We start from the raw sequence: 15,082 nt of genomic DNA on the forward strand, positions 1-15,082 counted from the left end.
CAGGCTTACTGAGAGGCATGGGATCCAAGGGGACTTTGCTTTGTGGATCCAGAACTGACTTGCCCACAGAAGCAAAGAGTGGTTGTAGATGGGTCATATTCTGCATGGAGGTCGGTGACCAATGGTGTGCCTCAGGGATCTGTTCTGGGACCCCTTCTGTTTGTGATTTTTATAAATGACCTGGATGAGGAAGTGGAGGGTTAGATTAGTAAATTTGCTGATGACATAAAGGTTGGGGGTGTTGTGGATAATGTGGAGGGCTGTTAGAGGTTGCAGTGGGACATTGATCGGATGCAAAACTGGGCTGAGAAGTAGCAGATGGAGTTCAACCCAGATAAGTGTGAGGTGGTTCATTTTGGTAGGTCAAATATGATGGCAGAATATAGTATTAATGGTAGGATTCTTGGCAGTGTGGAGGATCGGAGGGATCTTGGTGTCCAAGTCCATGGGACACACAAAGCTGGTTGACTCTGTGGTTAAGAAGGCACAAGGTGCATTGGCCTTCATCAAATGTGGGATTGAGCTTCGGAGCCAAGAGGTAATGTTGCAGCTATATAGGACCCTGGTCAGACTCCACTTGGAGTACTGTGCTCAGTTCTGGTCGACTCGCGACAAGAAGGATGTGGAAACCATAGAAGGGCTGCAGAGGAGATTTACAAGGATGTTGCCTGGATTGGGGAGCGTGCCTTATGAGAATAGGTTTTCTCCTTGGAGTGATGGAAGATGAGAGGTGACCTGATAGAGGTGTATAAAATGTTGAGAGGCATTGATCTTGTGGATAGTCAGAGGCTTTTTCCCAGGGCTGAAATGGTTGCCATAAGAGGACATGGGTTTAGGGTACTGGGGAGATGTCAGGGGTAAGATTTTTACACAGAGAGTGGTGGGTGTGCGGAATGGGCTGCCAGCAACGGTGGTGGAGGCAGATACGATAGGGTCTTTTAAGAGACTCCTGCATGGGTACATGGAGCTTAGAAAAATAGAGGGCTATGAGTTAGTCTCGTAATTTCTAATGTAGGGACATGTTGGGCACAACTTTGTGGGCTGAAGGGCCTGTATTGTGCTGTAGGTTTTGTATGTTTCTGTCACATACTCATAGGGCCAGACATGAGTAAAGCTCCCTCCACAACGTCCCATCACACTCTCCCGGGGTCAGACACAGAGTGACCCTCCCTCCACACCGTCCCATCACACACTCCCGGGGTCAGACACAGAGTGAATCTCCCTCCACACCGTCCCATCACACACTCCCGGGGTCAGACACAGAGTGAATCTCCCTCCACACAGTCCCATCACACACTCCCGGGGTCAGACACAGAGTGACCCTCCCTCCACACCGTCCCATCACACACTCCCGCGGTCAGACACAGAGTGAAGCTCCCTCCACACCGTCCCATCTCACACTCCCGGGGTCAGACACAGAGTGAATCTCCCTCCACACCGTCCCATCACACACTCCCGGGGTCAGACACAGAGTGAAGCTCCCTCCACACCGTCCCATCACACACTCCCGGGGTCAGACACTGTGCTGCTGTGAGTGGGGTCCTGTTACAACTTGCTTGAATGTTCGCAGGTCTTTGCCTGGGAGGCCATTTGGTCTATGGTTTGTGTGAATGCCTCCTGTTCCTGCCTGGATTTGTGTGTTTCCCCAAAGCGATGTGCTGAGTCTGACACATCTGGCTGGGGGGTTGAGTTTTCCGAACTCCCGGACTGACGTTCTGCTGTCCCTGGCAGGAAGTTTGCCCCGCGCTGCTCTGTGTGCGCCAAGCCAATCATGCCCGAGGCGGGTCAGGAGGAGACGGTGCGGATCGTGGCCCTGGATCGCAGCTTTCACGTCAACTGTTACAAGTGTGAGGTGAGGAGAGGCTCGCCGGGCTGGGGTGGGCCGATGTGGCATCGTACGGACGGTACAACCTGCTGAGGGTCGAGTCTAGAACCCGTTCCTGAGGAAGGAGCCGGGCGGACTTTCCCTCAGATACTTGCCATTCGGAATCCAAAACCCTGGGAGTGAAAGGGTTAATTCGTGAAGCTCATTTGGCTCTGGGCCTGTACTTGCTGAGGTTTAGAAGAATGAGGGGGATTGCATTGAAACTAGGGAATATTGAAAGGCCTAGATGAGTGGATGTGGAGAGGTTGTCTCCAGTGGTGAGGGAGTCTACGGCCAGAGGGCACAGCCTCAGAATGAAAAGTCACCCCTTTAGAACAGGGATGAGGAGGAAATTCTTCAGCCATCTGTAGAATTGATGACCATGGATGATTGTGGAGGCCAGATCACTGTGGATATTTACATGATTGGTAAGGGTGTAAAAGGTCATGGGATGAAGGCCGGAGAGTGGGTTCAGAGGGATAATAAATCACCATGATGGTAGCGCAGACTCGATGGGCCTAATTCTGCTCCTGAGTCTCATCGAAGGCCTGACCTAACAGTATTGCGGTAAAGAAAATTACAGTGTTATGAGGGGGGAGTTGGCCAAAGTGAATTGGAAGGAAATGCTGACTGGGATGTCAGCGGAGCAGCAATGGCGTGAGTTTCTGGGAAAAATGAATGCAGGACATGTGTATTCCAAAAGTGAAGAAATACTGAAATGGTAAAATAGTACAACCGTGGCTGACAGGGAAGTCAAAGCTAATGTAAAAGCAATAGAGAGGGCATACAACAAAGCAAAAATTAGTGGGAAGACAGGGTTGGGAAGCTCTTAACTCTCTACAGAGAGTAACTATAAGAATCATTAGGAAGGAAAAGATGAAAGCAAGCTAGCAAACAATATCAAAGTGGATAGAAAAGGCTTTTTCAAGTGTATTTTTAAAAAGAGAGAGAGAGATGAGAGTGGATATGGGACCACAGGAAAAAGTTGTTGGGTTAACAGATATTCCATGGTGGTGGAGATCCTGTCCTGGGCCGGAGTTAGACAGGTGTGTCTGTGGGCCCTGTCTGCTGTCCCTTGTTGCCCTCTGCATCGTGAAAGTGGAGTGAGGGACTCCCAAACAACCTGGCAAAGCCGATCTCGGTGTCAAGCAGGAGGTCTTGTCGGGTGGGGGACTATCCGGGTGTCTGTGTGAGTGGCATTTGTTGAACTCCTCCCACCTCCCTCCCAGCAGGTAGATCCACTGCCTCGTATCCCCACCCTGGTGCTCTCTGTGTGGAGCTCACACGCTCTCCCCAGCGAGCGCACGTGCTTTAAACATTCACTTGTCACGTGTACATTGAAATCTGTTGTTTGCAAGACGATCCGAGGATGTGCTGGGTGCAGCCCGTAGGGGTCACCAAGCTCCTGGTACCAGCGTAACACGCCCTCCGTACGGCTGTAGAGAGTGGGAGGAAACTCGTATGGTGACGGGGAAAGTGGCTATTGAATGGTGATCGCTGGTGTTACATGCCCACGGTACTGCTGTGTCCTTGTTGGGACAGAATGTTGCAGGTTTACAATGCTCGGATTAGACCATATGCAATTGCGAGCGGACTGATCCCAATAATGGCGGGGGCGGGAGGGGTTGAGTTAATGTGCAAGGGAGGAGTTTTAAGGGGAATGTGAGGGTAAAGTTGTTTTTATGCAGATATTGGGTGATATAAGACCATGAGGACATATAAGAGAATTAGGCCATTTTGGCCCATCAAGTCGGCTCCACCATTTCATCAGGCTGATCCATTTCTCCCTCAGCCCCATTCCCCAGCCTCATCCCTGTATCGCTTCATGCCCTGACCAATCAAGAATCTATCAACCTCTGCCTTAAATATACATAAAGACTTGGCCTCCACAGCTGCCTGTGGCAAAGAATTCCATAGATTCTCCACTTTCTCCGTTCTAAAAGGACACCCCTCTATTCCGAGACTGTCCTCTAGTCTTAGACTCTCCCACCATAGCAAACATTCTCTCTCCACCTCCACTCTATCAAGACCTTTCACCATTCAAAGAGATTCCCCCTCATCCTTCAAAATTCCAGCAGTACAGACCCAGAGCCATCAAACATTCCTTGTATGGTAACCCTTTCATTCCTGGAATCATCCTTGTGAACCTCCTCTGGACCCTCTCCAATGCCAGCACATCTTCTCTAAGATGAGGGGCGGAAAATGTTCACAGTACTCGAGGTGAGGCTTCACTAGTGCCTTATAAAACCTCACCTTATAAAGATCCCTGCTCTTTATTCTGGTCCTCTTGAAATGAATGCTAACATGGCATTTGCCTTCCTCACCACCAACTCAACCTACAAGTTAACCTTTAGGGTGTTTTACACAATGACTCCCAAGTTGCTTTGCAACTCAGATTTTTGGATTTTCTCCCTTGTTTAGAAAATAGTCTGTACATTTATTTCTGCTATTGCATTTTCCAATATTGTATTTCATTTGCCAGTTTCTTGCCCATTCTCCTAATCTGTTTAAGTCCTTCTGCAGCCTTCCTGTTTCCTCAACACTACTTGCCCCTCCAGCAATCTTCATATCATCTACAAACTTGGCAACAAAGCCATCTATTCCATCATATAAATCACTTATATTCAGCATAAAAAGCAACAGTCCCAACACTGACCCCCGCAGAACACCACCAGTAACTGGCAGCCAACCAGAAAAGGATCCTTTAATTCCCACTCGCTGCCTCCTACCAATCAGCCAATGCTGTAACCGTGTTAGTAACTTTCCTGTAACACTATGGGCTCGTAACTTGGTCAGCAGCCTCATGTGTGGCACCTTGTCAAAGGCCTTCTGAAAGTCCAAATATACAACATCCACTGCATCCCCTTTATCTATCCTACTTGTAATCTCCTCAAAGAATTCCAACAGGTTCGTCAGGCAGGATTTTCCCTGAAGGAAACCATGCTGACTTTGTACTATCTTGTCCTGTGTCATCAAATACTCCATAACCTCATCCTTAGCAATTGACTCCAACCACTGAGGTCAGGCTAACTGGTCTATAATTTCCTTTCTGCTGGCTTCCTCCTTTCTTAAAGAGTGGAGTGACATTTGCAATTTTCCAGTCCCTTGCCACCATGCCAAAGTTCAATGATTTTTGAAAGACCATTACTAATACCTCCACAATCTCTACCGCTATCTCTTTCTGAACCCTAGGGTGCAGTTCCTCCGGCCCAAGTGACTTGTGTACCCTTGGGTCTTTCAGCTTTTTGAGCACCTTCTCTCTTGTAACAGTAACTGCACCCACTTCTCTTCCCTCACATCCTTCAACATCTGGCACACTGCTAGTGTCTTCCACAGTGAAGATGGATGCACAATACTCATTTAGTTTATCTGCTATCTCCTTCCCCCCCCCATTATTATTTCTCCAGCCTCATTTCAAGCGGTTGTTGTTGTGATGGAAATGAGTAAGATTCTTTGGGTCTCAAAGGCAAGAGCTCTGGACACAGTTTTAATAATGAGTTTATTCACAAGGGGAGAAAAGGCTTGGGAACAACACAAGCAGCTATGGTATTCGTACAAACGCACTTAGAATAGAGGAGCATGGGAAAAGTAAGGTCTGCAGTACAATACACAGGAAAACGGTGTGGGGACAGAGTACAGGTACACATACGAGCAAGGGAAAAGTAACTACAATACTTGCCCCCTTTGGCCAAGGATAATCACTGCTCTTTGCTAAAGGGACAACAATAAACGCTCCCACAACCCTATTCAATGAACACCTTACCACGTGTCTCCAGCGCTGTTCTGCAGTCTTCAGCCTGGACTGAAGCAGGGTGACCACGGGTGGCAAAAAGAGAGCGAGCCAAGCACATGTAGCACCCTTTTTAGGTCAGGGGGCCAACGGCTTGGTGCTAGACAGGTTAATCCAATTAAGGTGGCCAATGTTTAAATGTGCATTGATTAGTTAGGAGGGGCGAAATGTTGACTGGCAGGTGGTGTGACCTCCGACCAGGTGAGGGCAGTGCTGTCACATGACAGGCACAGCTCTGGTTACAGTTATAGATCCACACACTCTTTTATGTTTTACATACTTTACTTTCAACTTTGATATTGTTTTCATATTTCATCTTTTCCCTCAATGATTCTTTTATTTGCTCTCTGTAGGTTTTTAAAAGCTTCCCAATCTTCTACCTCTCTGCTAATTTTTGGTGTTGTATGGCCTCTCTTGCTTTTACATAAACTTTGACTTGTCAGCCACGGTTTTACTATTTTGTCTTTTGTGTATTTCTTTGATTTTTTGGAATACATCTATCCTGCACCTTCCTCATTTTGCCCAGAAACTCACACCATTGCTGCTCTGCTGTCATCCTTGCCAGCATCTCCTTCCAGTTTACTTTGGCCAACTCCTCTCTCATAGCTCTGTAATTTCCCTTGCTCCACTGAAATACTGCTACTTCAGACTTTCTCTGTATCAAAGTTTAATTTGGGCTCACTCGTATCCAGTACATTACATAACACACAATTCAGTATTTCTAATCCCTTTGTAGACTCAATGGCACTCTGCTTTAAAAAGCCTTCCCATGGGCATTCAACAAACTCAAAGTACACTGCAGGTGCTGTGGTCAAATCAACATGTACAAACACGCTGGAGGAACTCAGCAGGTCGGGCAGCATCCGTTGAAATGAGCAGTCAACATTTCGGGCCGAGACCTTTCATCAGGACTGAAGAAGGAGAGGGCAGGGGCCGTATAAAGAAGGTGGGGAGAGGGTAGAAGGTGCCAGGTGAAAAACCAGTCAGAGGAAAGATCAAGGGGTAGGGGAGAGGTGAAGAATGAATGAAAGGGGTAAGCACTATGGGTAGTAGAAGAAGGCAGAATCATGAGAGAGGTGATAGGCAGTTGGAGGAGGAGGCAGTGAAACTGGGATAGGGGAAGGGAGAGGGAGGGAATTACCAGAAGTTGGAGAATTCGATGTTCATACCAAGGGGCTGGAGACTACCCAGACGGTATATGAGGTGTTGCTCCTCCAACCTGAGTTTGGCCTCATCATGGCAGTAGAGGAGGCCATAAATGGACATATCTGAATGGGAATGTGAAGCAGAGTTGAAGTGGGTGGCAACCGAGAGATCCTGTCTGTTGTGGCGGACGGAGTGGAGGTGCTCAGTGAGGTGGTCCCCCAATCTGCGTCGGGTCTCGCCGATGTAGAGGAGGCCGTACCGGGAGCACCAGATGCAATAGATGACCCCAACAGACTCACAAGTGAAGTGTTGCCTCACCTGGAAGGACTGTTTGGGGCCCTGAATGGTGGTAAGAGATGAGGTGTAGGGACAGGTGTAGCACTTACGCTTGCAGGGATAAGTGCCAGGTGGGAGATCTGTGGGGAGGGACGTGTGGACCAGGCAGTCGCGGAGGGAATAATCCCTGCGAAAAGCTGAGAAGGGTAGAGAGGGAAAGATGTGCTTAGTGGTGGGGTCCTGTTGAAGGTGGTGAAAGTTGCGGAGGATAATGTGCTGGATCCGGAGGCTGTTGGGGTGGTAGGTGAGGACAAGGGGGACAGTCCCTGTGGTGACAGGAGGATGGGGTGAGGGCTGAAGTGCGGGAAATGGAGGAGATGCGGGTGAGGGCATCAGTGATGACGGCAGAAGGGAAGCCACAATCCATAAAGAAAGAGGACATTTGTGATGTCCTGGAACGGAAAGCCTCATCCTGGGAGCAGATGCGACAGAGACAGAGGAACTTGGAATAGGGAATAGCATTTTTGCATGTGGCAGGGTGGGAAGAGGTATAGTCGTGGTAGTTATGGGAGTCAGTGGGTTTATAGAAGATGTCAGTGGACAGTCTGTCTCCAGAGATGGAGACCGAGAGATCGAGAAAGGGGAGAGAAGTGTCCAAGATGGACCAAGTGAATTTGAGGGCTGATTGGAAGTAAGAGACAAAGTCGATGAAATTGACAAGCTCAGCATGGGTGCAGGAAGCAGCACCAACGTAGTTGTCGATGTAGCGGAGGAAAAGTTGGGGAGCAGTACAGTGTAGATTTGGAGAATAGACTGTTCCACATAACCAATGAAGAGGCAGGCATAGCTGGGGCCCATGCGAGTACCCATAGCTACACCCTTGGTTTGGAGAAAGTGGGAAGAGCCGAAAGAGAAGTTATTAAGTGTGAGTACCAGTTCCACCAACCGGAGGAGTGTGGTGGTGTTGGGGAACTGGTGAGGTCTATTGTCCAGATAGTAGCGGAGGGCTTTGAGGCCTTCTTGATGGGGAATTGAAGTGTACAAGGATTGGACATCTTTGGTGAAAATGAAGCGGTCGGGACCGGGGAACTGGAAGTTATTGAAGAGGTGGAGGGCAGGGGATGTATCCCAGATGTAGGTGGGGAGGGACTGAACTATGGGTGACAAAATGGAGTCGAGGTAGACAGATACAAGTTTGGTGGGGCAGGAACAGGCCGAAACTATGGACCTACCTGGACAGTCAGGCTTGTGGATCTTGGGGAGGAGGTAAAACCGAGCAGTGCAGGGTGTGGGAATTATGAGTTCTTTGGCTGAGGATGGAAGGTCTCCGGAGTTGATAGGGCAGTGATGGTACGGGAGACAATGGTAAGACCCGACACAGATTGGGGGACTACTTCATCGAGCACCTCCGCTCCATCCACCGTAACAGGATCTCCCGGTTGTCACCCACTTCAACTCTACCATGACGAGGCCAAACTCTGGTTGTAGGAGCAACACTTCATATACTGTCTGGGTAGTCTCCAGCCCAGAACATTGAATTCTCCAACTTCCGGTAATCCCCTCCCTCCCCCTTTCCCCATCCCACTTTCACTCTGCCTCATCTTCCAGCTGTCTATCACCTCTCCCATGATTTTTGCCTCCTTCTACTACCCATAGTGCTTTCCCCTTTCATTCATTCTTCACCTCTCCTGCCTATCCTGCTTCCCCTCCCCCCCTGATCTTTCCTCTTTTTGGTTTTTCACCTGGCACCTTCCACCCTCCTCCCACCTTCTTTATAGGGCCCCTGCCCCCTCCTTCTCCAGTCCTGACGAAGGGTCTCGGCCCGAAACGTTGACTGCTCGTTTCCACGGACGCTGCCCGACCTGCTGAGTTCCTCCAGCTTGTTTGTACGTGTTTATGTGTCATCTCCACAGACGCTGCCCGACCTGCTGAGTTCCTCCAGCTTGTTTGTACGTCTTGATTCAACAAACTCACTGTCTTGAGATCCATCACCAACCTGATTTTTCCCAATCGACCTGCATGTTGAAATCTCCCATGACTATCATAACATTGCCATTTTGACACACCGTTTCTGTTTCCCGTTGTAATCTGTGGTCCACATTCCAGCCACTGTTGGGAGGCCTGTATACAACTGCCATCGGGGTCCTTTTACCCTTGCAGTTTCTTAACTCAACCCACAAGGGTTCAACATCTTCTGATGCTGTGTCACATCTTTCTACTGACTTGATTCCATTCTTTACCAGCAGAGCCACACCACCCTCTCTGCCGACCTTCCCATCCCTCCGATATAATGTGTAACCTTGGACATTCAGATCCCAACTACAACCATCCTTCAGCCACGATTCATCATACCCAGCAATCTGCAACAGTGCAACAAGATCATCCACCTCATTTCTTACACTCCATGCATTGAGATATCACAGCTTGCGTACTGTATTTGCTGCACTTTTTGATTCTACATCCCTAATGCAGTGAAATGCACCCTGCTGGCTGCAATTATGTCCTGTCATCGATGCCTGCCCTTCCTGACAGTCTGACTGCACAGTATCTTTGCTTTTTACCGTCTGTCCTATCCTGAGCCCCTTCATTCCAGTTCCAATCCCCCCACCAAATCAGTTTAAACCCTCCCCAACAGCTCTAACAAACCTGACATGAGAATATTTGCCCCCCCTCAGGTACAGGTGCAACCTGTCACTTAAAAGAGTTCATGCCTTCCCCAGAAGGGATTCCAGTGAAACAGGAACCTGAAGCCCTGCCCCTGCACCAGCTTCTCAGCACATACTTACCTGCCAAATCATCCTGTTTCTACCTTCGCAGGCCCGTGGCACAGGCAGCAATCCAGAAATTACTACCTGGGAGGTCCTGCTTCTCAGTTTTCTAACTAGCTCTCTCAAAGCTCTTTTCAGGACCTCATTGGTACCAATATGTACCGAGATATTCGGCTGCAAAATATTCCCCCTCCAAAATGTTGTGGATGTGATCAGAGATGTCCCTGACCCTGGCACCTGGGAGGCAACGTACCATCCTAGTGTCCCGTTCACACCCAGAGAATCTCCTGTCTGTTCCCCTCACTACTGTATCAAGTCCCCTCTCACTACCGCCCCCCTCTTTCCCTTCTGCGCCACAGACCCTTGCTCAGTGCCAGTAACCCGGTCCCTGTGGTGTTCCAGAATGGCATACTTATTGAGGGGGATGGCCACAGGGTGCCCGTTCCCATTTCCCTTCTTCCTGACAGTCACCCAGCTACCCACCTCCCGCAGCCTAGACTAGCAGAGCCATGAGCTCCTCCCTCTCCCGTACAAGCTGAAGGCCACCCCACTGCTGCTCCAGATCCCTAACACGGTCTTCAAGGAGCTGCAGACGGAGTTCCCTGGAGACAGTCATCCAGGACTCCCAGCATCCAGCATGAAGAACACACAACGGCCATTTAAACTACACAAGTACAGTAAGAGGGAAAAAGGGACCGTAACAGAAGGTTACCCAGAGCAGACGCCTGGCACTCCCACTCCCGCCACTGGCCCTGCTGTGCTCCTGCCGCTGATTGGACGTCCGCGGAGCGCTCCTCTTACTCGAGCGTGCCGAGATCTTGCTGTGTAGACGTGAGGTGGGGCATGGTGGAAGGAAAGGGAATGAGAGGACCCCTCCCTTACTGACATTCTCTCTACTCTGTTTCTCTCCGCCACCCCCAGGACTGCGGATTTGTCCTGTCCTCTGAGGGCGAGGGCTGCGGCTGTTATCCCCTGGATGGGCACGTTCTCTGCAAGAGCTGCAGTGCCCGGCGGATCCAACACCTGTCGGCCAACGTCACCACCGACTGCTGACGGGGAATGTCCAGAACGCTCGGGGTTCTGCCCCGGGACATCCCGAGTGCTCCCAGAACACTCCTCCTCCTTGCTGTCCTGGGTCGTCATAGCCCTCCCTACCTGACCTGTCCTCGGATGCCGTACTCCCTCGGGGCTCCTGAAACAATACCCCACCGCACCTGACCCACCCTAATCTGCCCCCTCCTCCATATTTGCCCCACTCAACCCAGCTCAGGACATTCCACAAGCTCGGGGGGTCCCAATACAACCCCCTCCTACCCACCTGAACCTGCCCCGGGATGCCTTGCTCGCCCGGGGCAGTGGGAACAATGCCCTCTGCTCCCCCCCGACCTGTTCCAGCCAAGCATGTCCCAACAAACTTATCCCAGAACATCCCGTGTACTCTGGGCTCTCGGAACACACCTCTGTCCCACCAGCTGAGCTGAGGCAATTCCTCACCCCCACCCCCTCCCCAAGAGAATGCCCAGTCATTGCCCCTCTGCAGAGGGGTGTTTGCCCCTGCCTCCCACCAGCGCTTCCTTCCCCAACCCTACCAGCTCGTGTCAGAGGTCTGGTGCATGGGGCTGAGGAAAAGGCTGCATATTGGATACTCCAGACCGTGGACCATTCCCCCACCCCAGGAAAGGGGGTCTTCAGATCACTGGACATGCCTCCACTCTCCCCCCCCCCCCCACCTCCCTACAACCCTCCTCAACCCGAACTTCTCCCTCCCTCCTGTTGAGGGTGAGTGGACCTTCACTGTTGGCCCATGCCACTGGGGAGAGGTGTGTGGGTGATGGTGACGGGGTGGTGGGTTGCCCTGTGCCAGGGCCAGAGCCTGGCTCAATCCCTGGGTGTGTGTGTGACCCTCTGAATCACTGATCAGTAATAAAAACTCGAAGCACAGGTGTTCGACTCGCTGCGTGACCGTAAAGAAGACGAGCTTTTCGCTGTGTGGCGGTTCCTTCCTCCTCGCTGGAGCACACTTGGCCGACTCTCTGACACGGCCAGCGAGCGGCCTGTGCTCTCTCCGCCTTCCCTGGGTTCCTGGGGCCAGAAGTCAATGCTGCACCTTGCTGAACCGGGGTATGACTTACACCCGGGGAAGTGTCGCATGCCCAAGGCACTGAGTGGGGACCAGGTAGGTGGTTCCCTGAGCCTGGCCGTCACAATCAGGGCCCTGAGTTGCAGTTGTACAAGTCAGTGGTGAGGCCACACTGGCAGACTGTGTATGAAGATGAGAAAAGCCAAGGTTATTGTCCTTCAGCTAAATGAAACATCGTTCCTCTGGGGCCAAGGTGCAAAACATCACATAAAATAATACTAACACATTGAAAATAGAAGTATTCCGCAGATTTAATTATTGAGATATAATATGGAATAGGCCCTTTTGCTTTTTTGACCCATGCCGCCCAGCAATCTTGAGCGTAATCACGGGACAATTCACAATGACCAATTAACCTACCAACCGGTGCGTCCTTGGACTGTGGGAGGGAACCGGAGCACGCAGTGGGCAGGGGGAGAACGTACAAACTCCTTACAGGCAGCAGTGGGAGTACTAGTGCATACAGGTGCATAGATCACGTAGTGTAATATGCCACGGTATGATGCTAATGGCACAACAGAGCAGTGCGTGGGGGAGGCATTTACGAGGATGTTGCTGGGATTTGAGAGCCGAGATTTTTGGCAGACTTGGGGCATTAACTCTTTAAGTGTAGGAGTGACTTTGTAGGGCTGTATAATATCCCAAGGAGCACAGACAGGGTGAGTGCGTGCAGTCTTTCCCTCATGCTGAGAGAATCGGGAACGAGAAGGCACAGGTTTAAGGTGAAAGGGAAGTGATTTTTAAAAATAAACTACTTGAGGGTCAGTTTTTGTAAGGGAAGTGGTTGAGGTAGTAGGTGGCACGGGTGCATAGTGCCAGTGACCAGGGTTCGATTCCTGCCACTGTCTGTAAGAATCTCCCAGTCCCCCTGGATAATCTGGTTTCCTCCCACAGTCCAAAGGTGTACAGTACTGGTCAGTAGGTTGTCCTGTGATTAGGCTAGGATTAAATCGGGCTGCTGGCCTGTTCCATACTGTGTCTCAATAAAATACGTTTAAAAGACCTCTGGACAGGGCGAAGAGACCAGCGTGGATGAGGTTTTGGATTCTGCCCCCTCCCCTCTCCTGTCTCCCCACTCCTCCTCTCTCCCCATCTCCCCTCCCCCCTTACCCTGTCTCCGCTCCCCAACCTCACCACCCCTTCCTCCATCCCCTCTCCCCGTGTGTGTCTCTGCCTTTCCCCTCCATTCTCCCCTGTGCTGACAGGAACAGCCGTGGGTGGGAACACTCCAGAACCCGGTCCCTCTCTGCGCCGGCGGTGCTATCTCGGTTTTGAAAGTGCCCGCCCGTGCGGGTACCAGCAGTCACGGGTGTCTAGGCCGAGACCCTGCGTGCCACCGCCCTTCGCCGGAGGAAGTAGGTAGAAAATATCCACTCTCGATGCTGGAAATCCGCAGTAACACGCAAACTGCCGGAGGAACTCGGCAGGTCAGGCGCCATTTGTGCAGAATAAACACGACGTTTCACCAGAGTCCCGATAAAAGGCTAAAATATTAACTAACTTCTGTTCAAATGTGTAATGTTTATATAAAAAGAGCGTAACACGGTAACTATACATTTTGATAAAAAGCCCGTTAAAGGACACGAGAGACGCTTCTCGCCGGCGGCCGGGGATTTCCGCGGGTGTGCGGGCACGCCACGCCGCCAGGTGGGCAGAGTGAATCCCTGCCCCGCGCAGATGGGGCGGTTCCGGGGACGGAGGGGGTGGAAAGATTCACGTTCGCCCTCCAGGCACCGAGAGGACTGCAGTGGCGTCCACCGCTGGGATAAGGAGCCTCACTCACCTGGCGGGGTGGAGTCCAAATGATCACCGTCTCAGAGGGCGTGAAATTCGTTGTTTTCTGATGGCAGAGACAGAAGTAATTGACATTTTATACTAATGTTACATACATTTTACGAATTTTGCTTTGCAGCGGTAGCACAGTACAGGGCTTCCGGCGGCGACGTAACAGGTTTTGGTCACCCAGCCACGGGAAAGATGTGAATGAAGTTGAAAGGGTACGGAGGAAATTTACGAGGATGCTGCCGGGACTGGAGGACCGAGTTATATAAGATTGCCACCGTCCTCCTGATATACTCCTGATGAAGGGTTTCCGCCCGAAACGTCTTCACTACCTCCTCCCATGGATACTGTCTGACCTGCTGAGTTCTGCCAGCATTTTGTGTTTGAATAAGATTGAATTGGTTTGGACTTTATTGTCTGGAACGGAGGACAATGAGGGGACATTTGATAGAAATTATGGGTGCTATGGATAGGGTAAATGCAAGCAGGGTTCTCCCCCCCCCCCCCCACTAAGGCTGGGTGGGAGTACATCATGCGCTAAGGGTGAAAGGTGAAATGTTTAAGCAGAACATGAGGGGAACGTTCTTGAGAGTGGAATGAGCCGCCAGCACAAGCGGTGCCTGCGAGCTCGATGTCAACGTTTAAGCGAACCTTGGATGGGAGGGATATGGAGGGCTGTGGTCCCGGTGCAGGTTTTCAGTACGGACTAGATGGGCTGAAGGCCTGTTTCTGTGCTGACTGTGAGAGCTTACTAAACATTGATCTTTGGAGCGGCCAGAGGGAGGAGGCGCGAACCCCACAGACGGTGGCAGAATTGAAGCCGGGTCGCTGGCACTGTGATAGGGTCACACTCTGCTGCTCTTTACGGATGCAAAGCTTCACGATTCGGGTTCATACCTCACTAGTCTTCGCAGTGCGGTAGTAACACTCAAAACAACGCTGGAGGAGCTCAGCAGGTCAGTGGAAATGAATAGACAGTCGACGTTTTGCGCCGAGGCGCTTCTTCGGGACCGGGAGGGGAGGAAGAAGTACAAGCTAGTAGGTGATAGGTGAAACCGGGAGAGGGGGAGGGATGAAGTAAATAGCTGGAAAAGGATTGGTGAAAGAGATTAAGGGGGATGATGGTGACGAGTCAGAAGCCTTCCCAGTGACGAACGGTGTGAAGCAAGGATGCGTTCTTGCCCCTACGCTCTTTAGCATGGTCTTCTCTGCTATGCTGACTGATGCCTTCCGCGATTGTCAGGATGGTATACACGTCAGATACAGGACTGGCGGTGGGCTATTCAACCTCTGGCATCTACAGGCTGTTACAAAGG

The 15,082-nt window shown here is 50.9% G+C and overlaps 1 protein-coding gene across 5 annotated transcripts in view; it reads left to right on the forward strand.

The window, feature by feature from the left end:
* Nucleotides 1-11,575, forward strand: part of LOC132397026 (thyroid receptor-interacting protein 6-like) — a 33,129-nt gene extending 21,554 nt beyond the window's left edge. For all 5 annotated transcript variants that reach the window (XM_059975257.1, XM_059975256.1, XM_059975259.1 and 2 more), the window contains 2 exons: nt 1,732-1,852; nt 10,766-11,575. In XM_059975257.1, coding sequence (XP_059831240.1) covers nt 1,732-1,852; nt 10,766-10,897 — 253 coding nt within the window. In that variant the 3' untranslated portion in view covers nt 10,898-11,575. The remainder of the gene's footprint in view (nt 1-1,731; nt 1,853-10,765) is intronic.
* Nucleotides 11,576-15,082: the final 3,507 nt, after the last annotated feature.

Source organism: Hypanus sabinus, chromosome 7 (genome assembly GCF_030144855.1).
Source record: "Hypanus sabinus isolate sHypSab1 chromosome 7, sHypSab1.hap1, whole genome shotgun sequence".
Taxonomy (NCBI): Eukaryota; Metazoa; Chordata; class Chondrichthyes; order Myliobatiformes; family Dasyatidae; genus Hypanus; species Hypanus sabinus.